The sequence below is a fragment of the Caenorhabditis elegans genome, chromosome IV, assembly GCF_000002985.6.
Source record: "Caenorhabditis elegans chromosome IV".
NCBI classification, from domain to species: Eukaryota; Metazoa; Nematoda; class Chromadorea; order Rhabditida; family Rhabditidae; genus Caenorhabditis; species Caenorhabditis elegans.
Window position 1 is genome coordinate 10,635,975 of NC_003282.8, and position 18,334 is coordinate 10,654,308.

The 18,334-nt window shown below is 32.7% G+C and overlaps 3 protein-coding genes and 2 non-coding genes across 8 annotated transcripts; 3 read left to right on the forward strand and 2 right to left on the reverse strand.

The window, feature by feature from the left end:
• Positions 1 to 974: 974 nt before the first annotated feature.
• F56C4.1 (uncharacterized protein) lies at positions 975 to 3,254 on the forward strand. Its single transcript, NM_069564.6, has 5 exons — positions 975 to 1,213; positions 2,061 to 2,196; positions 2,256 to 2,402; positions 2,576 to 2,713; positions 2,762 to 3,254. Exons 1-5 carry the CDS (start codon positions 1,086 to 1,088, stop codon positions 2,942 to 2,944), a joined length of 732 nt encoding a protein of 243 aa, NP_501965.2. The 5' UTR covers positions 975 to 1,085; the 3' UTR covers positions 2,945 to 3,254.
• Positions 3,255 to 3,302: 48 nt separating this feature from the next.
• On the forward strand, positions 3,303 to 6,810 carry F56C4.2 (uncharacterized protein; the record flags this gene model as incomplete). Its single annotated transcript, NM_069565.4, has 5 exons — positions 3,303 to 3,413; positions 5,508 to 5,666; positions 6,292 to 6,409; positions 6,458 to 6,560; positions 6,608 to 6,810. 5 exons carry the CDS (start codon positions 3,303 to 3,305, stop codon positions 6,714 to 6,716), a joined length of 600 nt encoding a protein of 199 aa, NP_501966.3. The 3' UTR covers positions 6,717 to 6,810.
• Positions 5,910 to 5,930, reverse strand: 21ur-13774. Its single transcript, NR_056562.1, has one exon.
• glb-19 (Globin domain-containing protein) lies at positions 6,742 to 18,173 on the reverse strand (the record flags this gene model as incomplete). Of its 4 annotated transcripts, none has more annotated exons than NM_001268567.3 (7): positions 6,742 to 6,961; positions 7,510 to 7,623; positions 7,672 to 7,813; positions 8,478 to 8,584; positions 8,633 to 8,734; positions 9,174 to 9,317; positions 10,796 to 11,117. In NM_001268567.3, 7 exons carry the CDS (start codon positions 10,832 to 10,834, stop codon positions 6,938 to 6,940), a joined length of 672 nt encoding a protein of 223 aa, NP_001255496.1. The 4 variants fall into 4 exon arrangements, 2 of the variants coding, with proteins under 2 accessions (NP_001255496.1, NP_001255497.1); NR_131602.1 differs by lacking the exon at positions 10,796 to 11,117 and adding an exon at positions 18,081 to 18,173 and having other exon boundaries at positions 6,938 to 6,961; NR_131603.1 differs by lacking the exon at positions 10,796 to 11,117 and adding an exon at positions 16,273 to 16,316 and having other exon boundaries at positions 6,938 to 6,961.
• K08C7.10 lies at positions 16,745 to 18,028 on the forward strand. The gene is made up of 3 exons (NR_131604.1): positions 16,745 to 16,791; positions 17,062 to 17,185; positions 17,825 to 18,028. It is a non-coding gene; the product is annotated as an Unclassified non-coding RNA K08C7.10 (non-coding RNA).
• Positions 18,174 to 18,334: the final 161 nt, after the last annotated feature.

Consider the following 18,334-nt stretch of genomic DNA (forward strand, 5'->3'; position numbering starts at 1 on the left):
TGTCGTCAGTGATGCAATTGGATAGAATTACGTAACAAACACATTATCAGAAATAACTTTAAGTACCAGTCGACGTCTAGTGAAAGTAGTTAATGAAAATATGAACCTAAAATTAAAGTCTACATTTGACATTTGAGTAACTCAGGGCAAAGTTCAATGTAAACAATTTCGTACATTCAACCTTGTAACTTTATCAATTTCGGTACTTGAAATTTATTTAACCTAATTTATACACGGGAAGTATTTTTGTGAACCTCTGGAAGGGGTGGCAATTTGTGGGCTGAAAAAGTTGACGGTACATAGGTTTCTTGTAACTTTTTGTCGAAAAACGTTCGTGTTGTCAAATTACCGAAAAACAAATATTTGAAAAACTTTTTTTTGCAAACAGTCACTTAAAAAATTTATCAAGTTTTTCAATCGAAAATTGAGTTACGGGCCTATCAGGACCTGTCAACAAAAAAGAAAGCTTTTTGGTTTGTTGCATGAGTCATTTTTAAAACTTTATGGACCCCCTAGACTAACATCATCTGAAACTGACATCTTGCATCAAAATCAACACAAATTGAACGGAGTTCTTTGTCTAGATCTGAAAAATTCAGGAATTTCTCTTCCCCACGTCACCACATTTCCCTCGCCCACTTTTTTTTCGAAAGTTGCCCTTTAATTTTCCACTTTAGGTCAAATTTCACGCAACATGAAAAGCATGATCTAAACCATTCACTTCTCACATTTCAAATGGTCTTTGAATGAACAAGTGGTCCATTTATTGTTTATCTTTGTAATCCGGCACTTATCTTCATTCGAGATAATCTTGTTCTTTGTACTCCCAAGATCTTAGCTCTTCTTACCGTACATTGTCTTTGTTCACTTTAACGTCTTTGCTCTCTCTCTCTCTTCAACGTCTTCTCCCTTTTTCTATTGCTCGAACTGCTCAGAGTAAAAGCGGCTAGTAGACTCCGCCCATCGGATCGGAGGCGGCTCCTTCAAGAAGAGAAGACGTGAACTTTCGATTCTTGGACAATCTACTCCTCCCATCTTCCTTTCGTCCACTATTCAAATTCAGTTTTTCCATTTCCGTGGTCAAGATGTTCCCCTACTTAGCCATCATTCTTTTTGTCGAGTCAACAGCTGCAGAAATATTCTCGGAGACAGTTGGCAAGGTGATAGTTACGCAGAATACTTGCTCAGTGATGCCTCATCGTGTTTGGAAGCGGTAAGCATTTTTCGTGATTCATGATGATCTGAAGATTATATGAATCTTTTAAAATTTCAAAAAAAATTTGTTAAATTTTAACACAATTTTGAAAATCTGTCAGTTTAATATAAATTGTAGAGATTTTCAGTACAGACAAATAGCTACTAAGTCCTTGAGATAAAGCATCACAAATGGATTCATCTCCAACAAAATTGCTTATCTATTCTAAGCAAGCTTAAAAATAAAAAAAACATTGACAAGAAAATTACCATGCCGTTCCGAAAAACAACTGGACACATCATATTGCACCTCGTCTCACACCTACACTTTTGTCTTGTTCCACCATTTGTTGTGCCTGATCTGTAAGAAGTTCAGGACAAAAAGAGACACATACATACATGAGAATAAGCTATTCAAGAAAAAAGGAAGAATGAAAAGGTGTGATGACGTCCGCCTGACTAAAAAATTGAACAAAATAATAAAAGAACTGCGGCGGTGGTGGTCAGGAATCTTTTTTCTTTTTAAAAATAGTTTTCGAAAATTACCGCCTTTATTTTTCGAAAAAAAATTGATGATCGGTTCACAATTTATAGTCGCCGGACACTCAATGGAAACTCAATGAATTTGATAAATTTTTGATCTGTGGAAACATTTCATACCATATCAAAAAAACTGTTTCTATTTATAGTTATATAAGATATTGATGAGATTGATTGACAGGTTCAATTATTTTCGTGCTTATTTTTGAGACTCTTACGATCCATGCTATTTTATTGGAAATTAATATTAAATTTTGAAAAAAAAACTGAGACTTTAAAAAAGCAGAGTGAAAACTGAATTTCGTGCCTAATGATTTTTTTTCCAGACTTGGCAGTTCTGGCCCAAAACCCCTCGGAGAATATCCTCCGGAAACAATCAAATTCCTGATGACATGGGTACATACAGCTCACGGGGTCGAGAGTCGTCTTGAGAATATGTTGCTCAAGTGGGATGAACAATCGGTAGGAATTAAATGACGTCAATTGAAATAAATGTTGAAATCAGTGGTTTCTAATTTTAGATCTGCTTCGATCGACCAACCACATTGATTCTAAAAAAGGCAGCGGACGGAGGAAGCTTCTCGGATTTCATGAACAAATTCTCGTATCTCGAGGTTCCGGAGCATTGGGTAGTTCGAAAAGATGAGGATGATCTTGAATCTTGGAGGGTGAGTGGGATAAATGACGAAAATGCAATTATTTCTATTATGAGTGGGATAAGTTTACTCTTTTTTTTGTTAAATGTTTCGTGCGTAGGAAATTTTGTTTTTTTAATTTAATAATAGTAATTTATGAATTTACTTGCAGTAAACTTCAAAAATAATGATAATTGAATTTACAGAATGTAAAAATCGATGAATGTTCTACAACAAATGATGTGACATACCATTGCCCTGAGTCTGCTTTTAAAGATTCCTGCACACAAGCAGATCTCGAAAAATGCTCAGTACGAATGGAGATCAACAGCTCAGAAGATTTTGTAAGTTTATCAAATTATCCCGATTTACTAAATCGTCTTATATTTCAGTTTACATTTTCACGGCGTCTGGGACGAAGTCATCTTGTTGCGACGAAAGCACTTATTGGAACAATAATTAGGAATGGAAACATTTTTGATGTAAAACCAGTTGAACTTCCACAAAGGATTTTTAAAATAACGTTAGCAAAAACGGATATGATGTCAATTGGGACATCTCTTCTGAAATATTGATTTTTGTTCTGTTATATTTATTTGATTAATTTAAAAATTTGTTCTCTTTGATAGATCTCAATATTTTAATTAATTGTCTTATTGATTTTGTCGCCACCTAGTTAGTTTTAACTTCAGATATTTGCGGGTTATTTTCTAAACTGTGAGTTGTTAATTTTATAATCCATTGCATTAATATTACCTCAGCCTGATCCTCTAGTTTTTAGTGTCAGGGTCTGTTCATTTTTCCCTTTTTACACCATCATTTCATGTTCCATTTTCTTTTGTTTCACTGACCATAAAACTAAAATTATGCAAGAATGTGATAAACACTATCATCAAGAGCCCAACATGATTCATTCTTTCAACCGTCACCGACATGTTGTGCCGGGTGTTCGTATTCAGTTTAGTCGCAGCTAATCTCATCGAGGCTTACATTCAACTAGATTACAGTGAACAAGGAGAACAGCTTCACACTTGTGAAATTGACGTGAGTATAGAAGAAAACATTGATTGGATTTTCTATGATAAATGATTTCTAGTCTTGAACCCCCGACTAATTGTTTATTTATTTACTTACTGAACGAGATTTGAGTAGGAAAATTGAATTAGGTATTTAATTCTGAGACCAAGTTAGCATTGAGCAAAAATCAATTTTCAAAAAATCAGATATTTCGTTTGTGATTGATCTGAACTTCAAACTAAAGTCAAATAAAATTAGGAAAAAAGTGATTTTGGCATGTTTTTCAAATATTCTTCATCTGAAAAATGTGGAAAATACAAAAAAAATTGTATTGGTCAGAAAAAAGCCTTCAGACCTTTATTGTAGAGGTGCTCAAAAATTTGCTTCAACTTATCAGTAGCCGAGAGAAAAATCAAATTTTTATCAATTTTTTATATTTTTGCAATAATTTGAATGAAATAAATTTAAAATATTTTTAATTTAAAATACTGGAACGAAAACATCACACAACAAGTTTCTTTGTAGAATAACAAAAAATGATTGCATGGGCTATTGGTTGTAATTTAAAAAATTTCAAAATTCAAAACCTAAACTACAAATATTTAAAATTCATATACATATTTTGGCATTCATCACTCATTCATGAAATACTTAGTTTTGAATATCTTTTAACATTTCATATCACCTGAAATTTCTATATAGTTGTCAGACACTAGTACCTCCAGAACTAAAGGTTGTGAAGTCAGAAAATGGAAAAATATTATTCGAAATGTGAACAATATAATCTTTGAAATCACCTGTTTTTATATAAGCTGTGGAACTGAGGAGGTCATTTAAATTTGATCCATATAGACAGGGATTTAGGATGAAAATCTGTCAGAGGATATTTACATAATTCCAGCTCAAACCCGATGAAAGAAATAACTTCGACATAAAAAAGAATGATCTCTGAACATGGAAATTTATTAATTCCCTCATTTAGGTGTACGCGAGCAGAAGACGCAAAGTTTGGGTGCACGTAATTTTGGGAGTTAGCGAAAATATTTATTGCCGGGAAAAATTCTGTTCTCTAGGAAGAAACTACCTTTTGAACGGGTTTATTTGCACAATCATCTTGTATGCTCCGACATCTTGCAACTTTACCGGCTATTTCAGGATTTAATGAAAAAGTCGTAAAATTTCCCAACGAATTTCCGAGAAATTCCCGCAAGGAACCCAAAAAATAAAGCGCCGTTTTATCCCAAACTTCCGTCAAACTTCTAAAACTTCTAGGCCCGCTTATTTGTAGACTGATTAGTATGAAAGCATTTTAAGGTCGAAAACTCAGATTGTTCATAATCATAAATCATATGAAACCCAGGTGCTCTTTAATGACCAATAAGTTTACATTTTATAGGTAAAGTTTCAAATTGTTTTGGAAAATTTTCACGAATCATGTCTGGAAAGATTTGCAGGTGGTTTTCAATAAAAATGTTTCATTGCGGCTAGAATGTTTCTTTTTGTTCTCGGGGTAAATGTAGTTTAAAGTTTCTTGAAATGAAGCGTCTTTTCTAAAATTAAAAAAATTTTGTTATTTTTATATTTTTGAGTAAATTAAGTACGAACTCTTTAGATTAATGGGTCAAAGTAAAAACGAAAAAGATGTGATGTGCCATTTTGAGAAGTATTGGACCAGTTTGCTTCCGCTTGATTAAAATAACTAAGAATCTAAAACTTTTGAGAATGAGCAACTACGGATATCGACTACAAATTTTGAGTTGAAATGTACTTTAATTCTGTCACCGGAAAGTCGATTAAATTGTGATCTGAAAGTGATGTAAGTCGAACATGATTCGATTAGAATAACTCTATCAATGCTACATCCACGGCAAAATTACCATTGGTCACTCGTCTTTGATGTAGTGTAATAAACATAAAATAACCAACAAGAATATTAAGAAAGCATAAGGGATTATTGAAAGATCAGAATCAACTTTATAATGTAAAAAACGAACCACATCGCAAATCGCAATTAGATGATGTATGCGGGGGAAACCCTATGCTAAAAAAGGCTAAAAAATGCATACCTGTGTGCCTACGAGGAAATTTGCCTTTTACCAGTTCCTAATTTCCATTTTTCAGGGTCTCGTTGACCAAAATATCCATCAACTACATGGAAACCTAGTAAACTGTCAAAGTCCTCCAATGGAATGCTCAATCGATCCACATGAGTATTTGATAAAATCAAGAACTAACGTCGAGTGCCGTGTCCCATCTGACGATCTTTTCTTTTACGATGATGTGAGTATTTTATGAGAATAGATGACATTTGGAAAATAATCTTAATCTTTATTCTATTGCGCAGCACTTTTCTAGATCAACAAGACCTTATTTGTATTTAAAGTAGAGTTTAGACTTGGGGGACAATAAGAAACAGATATTGAGGATACGAAAAAGTACAATGAACATTTGTTTTTTTTTGAAAATGACTTTTCTCCTTCTTTTTTACAATTCAACAGATAGATTTTGAGTTCCTGAGAAAATAATTAGTAGGGAAATCAAAAAATTCCAAAACTTATTGCCAGGGACTAACAATGATGTTTGAAACAGTAAAATTTTTAGTTTTACCAATCAAAAATTTTCAATAGAGCTCATTTATTTTTTAACTATCAATGTTAAGGATCTGAATTTTTTCAGAATTTATTTTTATCTCAAAGAAATAACACGCCATTGGTTTTTTTTTTAATTTTACAGAATAAATATTGAGGTATCTAAACCAAGGTCTATTAAAAAATGCCGATACTTTTTGCAGTGTCCGGAAAATTGGCGGCATGCTGTTAAACTAACAGGGAAAATTAACGGGGAAATTAAAATTAAATTAAGATTATGTCAGTCGAGGGTTCATTCATGTATAATTCTGATTCAGAAAGCATGCTCATTCCGGTTCTACTATCGTCGTAGTTATTGTTTCTACAACAGTCGTTGTTATAGTCTGACAATGTCGTGCCACCCAGTTGCAACACCAACTCCACTTCTTCTGGGCAGTAAGTTTAACAAAGGCAAATCAATGAAATATATAATTTCGTTTTCAGTTATATTGACTATCATCGTTGTTACCGTTGCATTGATTTTATGTTTTGTCTACTGCATTTATCTCTGGTGTTGGAAAACTTCTGAACTCAGCATTCCAAAACAGTAGTGTTTCTTTCTTTTTTGCCAGTAGTAAAAAAGTCATTTTTCAGAGATAAAAAACTGGAAAAGGTCCGTCGAGAAAGTCAAAAAAAGAAACTCGAAGAATCAGTACGTTATCAACATGAGCATACTCCAATGAAATTGGAAACTTCAATTTGATTTTTTTTTATTTTGAAAGTTATTTGTATATATTTTATCAATTGTTTTATTTCAAAAACGTCATCAAAAATGATCAATAAATTGTAAATCAATATCAGAAAATTAAATAAAAGAACATTGAGTGAATGGAAAATAATCCACAATATGAGATAGAAGCCCCGGAAATTTCGGTGGAAATGGCCGATGAAGAGAATGAAGAAAAATGAGATTCGTTGAACTTTTCAGAGAATATCGTCAAAGTCGGTCTGTAATAATATCTGTAGAATAATGTTAGCGCTGTCGATTTTTAGAGATTGTGTTGTCCTGAAGAAAAATTAATTGGAATTAGTTAGGACAAAGGACATAAGAAAACAGGAACATGTATTGATTTTCAATTTAAAAATTTAGAAAAACATTTTAAGAAAAAAAAGATATTTGAAAATTTCACCAGTAAAATCCAAGTAGAAACTGAGAAATAGCTAAAAAATTTAAAATCATAAAAATCTGTCAAGTTTTGGTTCACTTCTTAACAAAATTTCAACAAATCATCGTAACATCTGTTGTGTCCAAATTAATTTTTCGAGTATATTTTCCATTTAAATTTGCTGAGAATGGCTTCTTTATATAAAGGTTTCATGGGTTATGCCCAGAAAATAATCATTTCTAATACATTCTAAAATTGTAAGAAACATCCACATAAAAATTGTGAGGTACGGTTATTTCATACATAAGTACTCATTATTCTCCAAAATTCATTTAATCCCAATTAGAATGACGTTTCTTGACAGTATTCTTTATCAAAAAAAACACATACATTTGCCGATGATGCATTTGATTCTTTATGTTGAATAGCTGGAAGAGAATATTTTCTTGAATCGTCCAGACTCATTTGATGCAATCGGTGAGCTATGTCTGCTGTTGTTCCGGCCTGAAAATAGAAAGGTATTTTCCATATTGAATAGAGAATTCAATTCACCTTAATTTTTTTCATAACGTCACGAAGAAGGTATCGCCATAGAATAATGACGTGATCTACTTCTTTGTCGTTCATTCTTTTTGAAAATGCGTGACGGAGGCAATAAATAGAACATTCGAGAAATACTGACCAGTAATATGATCTGAAAAATTATAATTTGTAAGGGAGTCAAGTGTGAATCATGGTAACTAGTAGAAAAAGAGTTCTCAGACTCACAAATCACGATTTTTGTGTCAGCTAACCACAAAAGTTAGATAACATCGTGTGAACACATAAAATCTAAACTCAAATCTCATTAGAAACCAGAAACGTTTATGTAGTCTTCATGACTTCTGATTTAAATTACCAGGAGAAGTCTGCTGAAAATTTTGAGGGATTTTTTTTTCGAAAAAGTATCTGTTTGCGGCAGAAAATTATCGAGAACTAATTAACAAAAAACTCTATAGACTGCAAAAAAAGTGTTACACAATATATCATAAAACCCACTTACAGATCGGTCAGGTTTTCGATTTTTTGAAGTTTATTTTTACATTTTCAATGTCAGAGATTTCATTGAAATAAATTTCAACTGCAGTTTTTTCCTATCAGGTTCGCACCCTGATTAATCTTCTTTTACTGTTCATATCTTGGTTGCAGAACACTTATAAATAATTGATTCAGAAAAATCTTTGGCACATTATAAATTTTTTGATAAAATCAATAACAATCGAGATATTAAAATAGAGCAATAGTGACGTATCAGAGGTAATATGAAAAGTTTGGTGTTTTTTTCAATGTGTCTTCCAGAAGCATAAACTCTCATTTACCTGAATTTTCCATTAACTTCAAGTTTCCCATGTCGTCTGCCTAAATTATCCAGAATAACATCGAGGGAAGTTAAATGGTCAAGTGCTTTTACTGCTCCTTCGATAACCTGCATACAAAAATGGTATTTGAAAAATTCTCATTTTCCGTCTAATACCTGCATAAATCTCATTGCTTGAAATGCAAATTCGTTGTTTTTCCTATCAGGTTTCGAACCAACAAACTTCAGTTTCGGAAAAAGTCGACGCGCTTCCGGACACTGAAAGAGGATAGAGGTCATTGGTGAAACAAAAACACTTCTGATCACTTTTGCAAGGAAAAATTAGGAAATTGGTTTGTATCAAAAAAGGGGAAAATTAAATAGACGGGAAATTAGAATGTCCCCGTGGCTTCTCAAGTAATCAAAAAGAGTAATGTTGACAGAAGTTGGAAGAGTCACATGGCCTTGAAGTTTACTTTTCCTGTATCCAGATGACCAACTAGTGGTGTTAGAAACATGAAAATCCAGAAATCAGACTTTCAACCAACATATTTTACGAGATTCTGATCAGATCGTAGTTTAGAGTATCAGTTCAAATGACAAGTGGAAACCAAATTTGTATAATATAATTTTTGGCGTTGTTAACTACGATATTTTTTGAAAATATAATCTAGTTAAAATTGCTCAATTTTTGTTGGAAATTCAGAAATTTGAGTACCTGATTAAAAATCATTTCGTATATATCGCAAGCAATGTGATTCTTCTTTCCTTCGACAAGATTCCAAGAATGTTCCAGATCATTTTTCTCCTCCTGTGTGAAACTGTACCAAGAAATTGCGGCAGGCGCCATATCTTCGATCTCCTGAAAAGAATTTTAGATTTTAGTGGGTTTCGGCAAATTGAAATCAAAAGAGCGAGGGGAGCTAGAGTGTTGATAGGGCTTATATGTAGACACAATACTCATATCTATCGGCTTTAAACCTGACCTATGCCTACATTGGGCCTACAGTCCAAGTACAGGAAAAGACTCGGATCATATTGTTAGCTGCAAAGAACAAATCGTTCGGTGATCTTTTATCCTGAAAACATTTCATAAATCTTCCAAGATATACGCTCACTTTCCGGAAAAAATAAGTAAATTATGAAAAGTCGCAAAAAAACTTCCAAATTTATAGGATGTATGCTTCTCCGTATGCCAGTAAAAATTGTGACAGCCGCATAGGCATATATACTTCTATGGAAATGAATATGTGTTAAAATTGGGTTTCAAGAAAGATATTTTTGGTGTCAAAGTTTTCTTTTTTTCTTCCTTGTCTGTGGAAATTTAAACCTTTTTAGTTCGAAGTTTACTTTTACACATAGTCTCGCATCTAATTTTCTATTCTTGTGTACTGCACCGCTTGTTTCTCAAGCTTTTTAAACTCCAAAGAACCTTGGATCCTCAGTTTAACCAATTCTGCCTCCGTGACTCATGCAAAATTTTTCGCAACAAACGGGGAACCACTTTTTGTCCGCAAAACCTGGAGTAGAAAAGATTGAAAATCATTTTGTTTGAAAAATCTATGTTCCCACGCCTCTCTTCATATCTACTTCTTCTCCACGTGACATGTTTACCTTTGACTTTTTTCTATCTTGCCCGTAGGCTAAATATATGTCAATTCAGTCATGGAGTTGCAGTCACAGCATACAATAGATTGAAAGAAAAACGAGATAATTGGAGCCATGTTCTTCATCATATATGGGAAAAGAGGAGCAAAAGCAGGAAGAAAAGAATGGGATACGGAAGCCATTGGAATGACAAATTGGATGCAATATTTGGAAAAATTCTATTTTTAGGATATCAAGGTACCACAAAGTGATTAATTCTTAAAGTTTTGTAATTAAAAGCGTAGGATACCAGGCAGGTTCAGGAGTACGTACCAACCACTTATTTCAATCCCGTATTTTTAATTGCACCGTGTAGATTTAGTTATTTATTATGTCAACTGCTCACTCAGGAGGAGTAAAAAACATCCGTCATTCGGCAATTTTGACAGTTGCCAGTTTACAAAATTTTAGGCAATCGGCAATTAAATCCTCCTTATTTCAACTAGTTAATTTTTAAAAAAAGAAGCGCTAGGCAGTCGAACATATTGGTTTCAAAACAGAAGGAATAGTAAGAAGAAACAAAAATATTATTTTTCCAAATTTCCCATATAGTCAAACCACCGTAAATTATATTAGAAATAGCTAATATTTTGCCAAAATTTGTAGGTCAGATAAATATAATGAATGATAAAACAGTTTAGACTGTCCAATTTTTTAATTACTTAATTTTTTTCTTTTCTACAAAGCACATACCGTAATAACGAGTTTGACATCCAGGTGATCGTCGCACATTTTTTTTCAGAAATTGGGACAGGCTAGTTCAATATAGACACAGTTGAATAGTTATGGGATCAAAATAGAAAGTTGAGTTTATGAATTTCAGTTGCAAAACTGCTGTTCACGACACAATAGTTTCTTTTTTTGCTTGCGTGCGTGCCTCTTTCTCTCTCAAAAAAAGGCGTCGAATGAGGGGTGGAGCTCTTAACGGGGATGGCACAGGAGCATACACATGGAAAGGGAGAAAAGGGTGGTCGTAAAATGAGAAGTTTCGCTTCTTCTCTCGGATCTTCACACACACTATGTCTGTAGGATCCTCAAAAAGATTATATCAATTTCAATTAAAGGTTTGTGTCTACTCTTGTATTGTACCACTTTCACGTTTTTACATCACGTTGTTGTGTTGAGAATTTGTTGAATTTGCCATAAAATTCACAAGGTCACAAGTTAAGGGAATGCAATAGAGACAGGATGATCGAATTTGTGTGTGTGCAAAATGAGATGAAAGAAGAAAAAATTCATGTAAGTATTTGGCAACTTTTTTGGGATCAGATTTCTTATAATGATTTGGAAATTATGAAAATTTGAACATTCTGAAAAAGTTCGAAATGCGACGTCATGAAAACGGGCGGAGATTTGAAAAATTTGAAAAAGAACAAAAACAAAGGCTTAGTGAGAAAGTGCGCTGGGAAAAAATTGACAAGAAACGGAAGAGATTAGAAGGTCCATAAAAAGAAGGAAATTTAGTGATGGGGTACAATGTACTATAACAAAGAAGGAAGAACTGTAATAATCATAAAATGTTTATAAAAATTGCTAAATTGTTTCAAAGGTACGCAGGTAATTAAATGTTGGTAAAATGATAGTTTGTCATTCAATGATTTTTGTTTTTTCTTCCTATTCCAGAAAACAGGAAAAATCTTTTCTTGGTGAATTTCAGACAAAATCAAACCCCTTTTGTCTCAGATATAGACGTCGATTTATATGCGGAAGAATAAGTTTGATAAATACGTAATGATGTTGCAAAGTTTATATTTTTCAAGCTCAAAATGTCAGTTTGCCAAGGTCTAGACAAAACTGCCAGAAAACTATGTAAAATTTGTTAGTTTCACATTATATGTTTTTTGTTCGGAATTTTTTTTAAACCTGTAACATTCGCAGATTTTGCGTTTACTGTACTAGCAATTGCAAGAGTTTTAAACCAAGGAAATTCCAAAAATGTTCGATTTTTGTGCACCCCTGATGATTGCACTCAAATCATTATAAATTCAGTTTAGTTATTTATGTATCCGTATTTTTTCAAATCAAATCACAAGTTCATACATGATTTCAAAAAAAAACGATGGGTGTTCTTTAGATCTTAGAATACACTCTGGGATCTCACACTTTTGTGTTCTGGCTCCGCAATACAAACAAAGAAAGTATCATCTTATGATTTTTTAGAATAAAGTGCCTGAATCTCCAAAGTGAAAATCAGTATGACCTTTTAGATTACTGGAGTTCCTTATTTTTTCGATTTTCCTTTTTGAAAAGTGCTAAGCTCATCGTATAATTAAATGGCTCGACGGAGTAAGCTCTTTGCCTCCCCCACAAATAAATTGTGGTAATAAGGAAAAGACGAGGAAAGTGAATCAGCAAATTTTGATCGAAATAGAAAGAGAAGCGTTAATAGATCGAGAAAAAAGGAAAAAAAAAAGTTTTTGTCTAAATGAGGGGCTGATGTTTGGAATTTGAGATACGATGAAATGGGAGCATCTGATGAAGAAGGACATGTGAGTGAACACACCACTTTTTCCTGTTTTTGACCACAGTTAAGTAGTTAAAGACGTAGATCAACATTAATTACAGATGAAAAAAGTTTAGGTTTTTAAACCTTAAGCTTTTAAGAAAAAATAATTGTTTTCTAGAAGTTAAAGCATCTAACTTAGAAGTTTATACGCAAAAAACAGGCCTAACAGTTTTTAATTCAAGACGGTTAATATTGGAAGTTACAAAATGTTTTTCAAAAACGAAAATACGTATGACAAGTTATGTTCCAGCTCATCAATTTTGTTTTAAAGAGAGATATCTCCCTACTTTTTTCAAAATTTATTGCTCATCATGTATCAAACCAAGACACAAAAAGATCCCTGGCATTTGTCGGTCTATCAATACGTGCATTCCACCAAAGAACGTCTAGACTTTTGGGATCCCAAGGGGACAGAGAAGGGACAAATGATGATTAGGATAGAGGAAAATTTTGGGGTAGACCAGGCTTCTAGCATTGATCAGTTTGGTTCTTTTGGTATTTTCGAAACGAATACAGAAAGAATAGCCGTTTTGTCTCATCATAGCTAAAACTTGAAAAAAGCTGTAAGTACAGAATTTATATTTTTTGTAATTTTTTCAATGATAAATGATCGTAACTTCATATCAAAATGGTTTTGTAAATTTTTGGTCAAGTCAGAAGTTCTTAAACATTTCATTTTTGAAATGTTCTTGAAATAAACATTTTTTGAGCATCACACCTTAAAGCATAATGTAATTTTTGGTAATGTTCCGCTTCTTGCACATATCTACATCGATGTAAATAAGATGTGCATCTAAGTATAAGGTTTCGCGAGAAATCTTTGAAACATTGAATCTTGATTTTTTGACTTATTCAACTCGAATTTGTACTAAATATTAATTTTTTAAACTATGCCATAGAACTATTATGTTGGCTGGAGATTTTAATTGTTTCTGAAAAAAACTCTAATTTTTTTTTGCAAAACGTTTCGGAGCAAAATTGAATTTTGGAAAAAAGTATCCTTATAAGAAGGGAGTGGATCAGTTTTTACTCTGTTTTAATTTGTGATTTTCAATTTCAGAAATTCAATTTTTGCATCTAGAATATTTGATCTACATTTTCAATAAAACACTTTTAATATGTCCTGACGCAAACCTACAACTTATCAAGTTTCCAACTTGCGATCGTTGAATTTTGATGTACTTTTTAAAAGTTTCAACAATAGTTATAACGGAGAACAAAACGGAACTTCTGACTTTAAAGTTTTTCAACTAGAAATAAAGCACGAGATATCCTTTACAAATATAGAAATGTGTTTTAACTTCCGCTTTTTGCACATTTGTCAGAGAATTTGCACCTAAAATGGAAAGTTTCCGATTTGCATTTTCGTGCTTTCTATTTCTCTATTTCTACTCTCATTTTATGAAACCACTAGGATGCATAAAAAGTCATGACATTCGAGATGTACAATCGAAATCGGATACTTAACTAGTTTCTGTGTACTTTCGAGACTATTTTGTGTGAAGCCAATGTGCTCTTTAAAAGGAGATATTTGGAAACAACGGGACAAATATATTAACTTTTGATAAAACCGAGGAAAAATTCAGAAAAATTGAGTGAGAATTTAATTTTGCAAAAACAGAAAAAAAAGCTAATTTTCATTGAGTTGGAATTTTGCATTAATGCAACTCATTTAGAAAGGTGTGGTGGGAAAAGCTGAACGAAAAGCGAAATTACAGAATTCGAAGATGCAGTATTTCAGAGATTTCTTCAACAGTTGGGTTTTCTGCAGACTCGTCAAATAGGCCAAAAACCAAAGAAAACGACAAAAAACACGTTGGTGGTTGTTGAAATGAAACATTTGATCCATTCTCATTCGTCTTATTTAATCCCTACCTCCTTATTTCGCCTCGTAACTTTTCTCTAAATTTTTTGATATATTTTGAAGACAACAAAGAGCAAAAGTAGAAGAAAGCTATTTAGAAAAATATACGCAACTTTATACATGTTTGACTTTTTTACATACTTTCGAGGTTAACAAAAGAAAATTATCATTTGCCGGAAAAAGTCTAGATTAAGCAGTTCTGGTTTTATTCTGTATTCACTGGAGGACTTGCGTTCAAATTTATGAGATCCTCTGAAAAATTAATTATGTCTTTAACGGGCTTAACCTTACTGACTTACTGCTCAACCTACTGAATACTAAAAACTTGTACAATATATTTTCAGCATTTTTACAAAGTAAGTATTGAAAAAATGTTCAGTCATGCGAAAACTGAAAATGACTGCCTCTCGTTGCCCAATATCTCTTAAATTTTCTCTCAAATTTTGGGTTTCCAATAGTATCAACAAACTATGAAGCCTTTATGACGAAACTATGACAAATTTCCACTGAAAAATTAAACAATTTAAAATGATGCAAATTTGAAAATGAATTCAGGAAAGTTGAGAAAGGAGAATGCAGAAGGTTGCAAGAATCGTCAATTCGCGGAAATTGAAAATGGAAGACACAGATTACTTTGGAGCAAACCGACGCTGTGCACATTTGGGAGAAAAAAGTTCATCGGAAATGGAAGAAGAAGGGCGTCTTCTTTTTTCTCATACTTTTTCAAAATGAACTTATTTAGAGCTTTTTTGTTCTTTTTTTCTATTGTTATTTTTCCAAAAAACTTCATTTTAATTTCCTAAGTTTCCTGATTTTCCGAGAAATTGTTTCGCACATTTGCAATACAATGTCTCCTACATGATATTTGCAAAATTGTAGAGCCAATAAGTTAGCAAATATAACAAATATCCTCCGTCATTTTCTGTGTAAACTCTTAGATATATATGTGTTTAGTGGATCTCAAAGATGAGAAAGAAACGATGGAATTGGGTTCGGAAATCGAATTTTGAACGTGCAGTGTTGCACATTTTAGATGAGGGTCAATGGACAAAGTACTGGGATTTTTTTTGTTGGATGAGGGCTAAAAGTTTTTTTTGGAAAAAAGTTTTTTCTGCCGGCACGTGGGGTTTGCAACATTTGGAAAATTGGGCAAAGATCCTAATGGTGGTATCAAGGGATTTGAAGAGACTGTGATTATAGGCTTAAGGAAATTTTCGGAGGGTCCTAATGTAGTAAAACTGAAAAAAAACGTAAAGAAACAGTGTTCCTTTGACACTGGGATTTGTTTAAATTTCTAAAAGTAATCTTGTTTGCAAAAAATGCCTGCCTACCAAAATTCGTAGCGACCTATTTCAAGTTCCCCTGAACTTATAATTATAATATTTGAATTGAATTTTCAATCAATTAATTAAAAAAGAAAAAAGTGAAAAAGTGTTAAATCCAAAAAATGCAGAAAAAGAAGGAGACCGCCATGTCTATAAGAAGGCATAAGGCAGGTTATGTTTATTTTGAAATTTCCTTCTGTTGAATCCAAATAAATTTCTAAAAAGGACCCTGAAGGACAAAGTTTTAAGAATGTTTCATGTTGAGAATCTAGGCTAAAAATCATTTTATTTAGTGAAACACCTCATATTATAATTTCAAATAAAACTTTGTAGTGCAACAAAATAAGGAAATACAGCTAGACACAAACTCTCATAAATTTCCGTAATCCTAAACTCTCAGATTGTGAATGTAAGTGATCCTTATTTGGTCAAGGGTTTCTGCCAGAAATAGACAAAGTTCAAACACTAGACTTACCTTTTGATATATTCTTTTTAGTTCTTTTGAGTTTTCAAGAAATAATAAAAAGTGTTCACAGAAGAAATAAGAATTGTTTAATTCTAAAAGTCAAGGAGTCTTCAAGTCCCGCCCATCGTAGACTACCGTAGATTCCAAAAGTTCATTGATCAGATAGAGGTGTCCCAAAAAAAGAAGTGGAAAAATGGGAGGAGTCTTCTTGACTTTTCTCGGAAAACAAAGAAAAAAGAAAAGTAAGAAAAATAGAATAATGAAAACTTGGCTCCTCTGATATATTGGAACGAGAATAAAAACTAGGAGGTGGCAGTTGAAAATCAAGACACAAGGAAATAGGAAATGCCCCGGTTTCCTGTTTTTACTTTATATATCACATGTATTTGAGTGCTCATGTGTTTAGTAATTGCATCAAAACATATATTTACGAAACTGCATATAATTAATTTGATATCGACTAGTATTTTTGAGATTAAAATGTCTACATTCAATCTTTAGTCCAGTCTTTAAAGATTATTTCCCCAGGTGAACCTTTTATTTTAGGCATCCACGTTTTTTTTTCCAAAATGTTAGTTAGGAAACTCAGAGCAAAATTTTGTAGCACAACACAATAAACCAGTACTTTTATCAGATCAATTATTACAATATCTTCAATGTGAAAATATCTAATTGAATTAGAAACAAATTTTATTAACACATTCGGCGTATTGTTTCATTGCAAGAGACCACTAAGCGAACAAAAATAGCTTTTCTTGAGCTCATTAACACATTCTTGTCAAAGAGGAAGTATTCTAGTTGCCACGTCAACAGATGTCTCACGGAATATGAAAACTTCAAAAAGAATGGAAATAGACACTACGAAGGGCCACATTTTCAGACAAGAGGAAAAAGTTGCCGAAAATCAGATATACCGCTTTCTGTGAGTGGAAAACATTGTGTACTTGTTGTTATAAGAAATAATTCCACATTTTATTTATTTAATCACATTTAACCGGAAAGCCTTAAATAAAAATAGTATTGTTGAAAAAACAAGGCAACGCTTGAAATAAAAAGTTCATATCCCACAAGGCAATTTGTTTTTCCTTACTGTAAAATTGGACCAATTAGATATTCGAATAAGTTATTAGTATTATTAGTATTAATATTTTGATTTTTTTTCATGTCGTTCGGTGCTTTATAAGGTTTTTTAGAGTAGGATATTTACACATTATCTTTTCAAAATAAATTCTAAACGTTTTTTCACCAAAATTTTCAATAAAAAGTTTTCTAGTTATTTTGGCACTGACACGTTGAATGCATTTGAGATTTCAGCTGAAATGATTCCTTTTTTCAAAACTTCAAAACTAGAAAAAATTGAAAAAACGTTTCAAAACGTCTCAATACCAAATGAGCCTTTTGGACTATAATTTAAGTCCAGTGATTTCCAGTTTACATATTATCAAAGCAATCATAGTGACGTGTATTTGTTTATAGAAAGCATATTACTTACACCTAGACGAGAACCTACACCTTTGGTCTTTTTTGCCAAGCTATTATAGAAAAAGAAAACATCTTCCAGCCAGCTACAAACTGAATCGTCATCAATGCTGCAAATTATTCACGAATCACACGCTTCTGATATATAATCTCTGACACTAATGCTGACTACACATCCTGTTGGCTCAACTGACAAGACGTTTTAATTTACGATTATGACTTGAAAGTCTTTGACCTTGGCGGATCTATGGTATATTGGAAAATATATGGAAAAGAGTTCAGAATTTTCGACAATTTCAGTTTAAAAAAAGACAGCTTATTCTCTTATTCCCACTCACCTTCGATTTCTTCTTAACTTCTCTCGAATCCACCGGTGCACTCTGCGACCGCTCAACCGCGATCCAATGTCGATACAGCTTGACTTTTAGTTCTTAACCCTTATCTGAAATCGCAATTAATCAAAAAATTAGTGACAAGCACGAGGATGAGTTCAACTCTCCACCACGGAAAAATTTGAGTTCAACTCTCCACCACGGGAAAATTTTTTGCGAATTTTTTCATCCCAAAAAAAAAGGAAAAAAAATCCCATTGA

Coding starts and splice junctions, on each gene's coding strand:
- F56C4.1 (NM_069564.6), top strand. CDS start 1,086: ATGTTCCCCTACTTAGCCATCATTCTTTTTGTCGAGTCAACAGCTGCA. Junction 2,197..2,255: donor TCAAGTGGGATGAACAATCG/GTAGGAATTAAA, acceptor TTCTAATTTTAG/ATCTGCTTCGATCGACCAAC. Junction 2,714..2,761: donor TCAACAGCTCAGAAGATTTT/GTAAGTTTATCA, acceptor CTTATATTTCAG/TTTACATTTTCACGGCGTCT.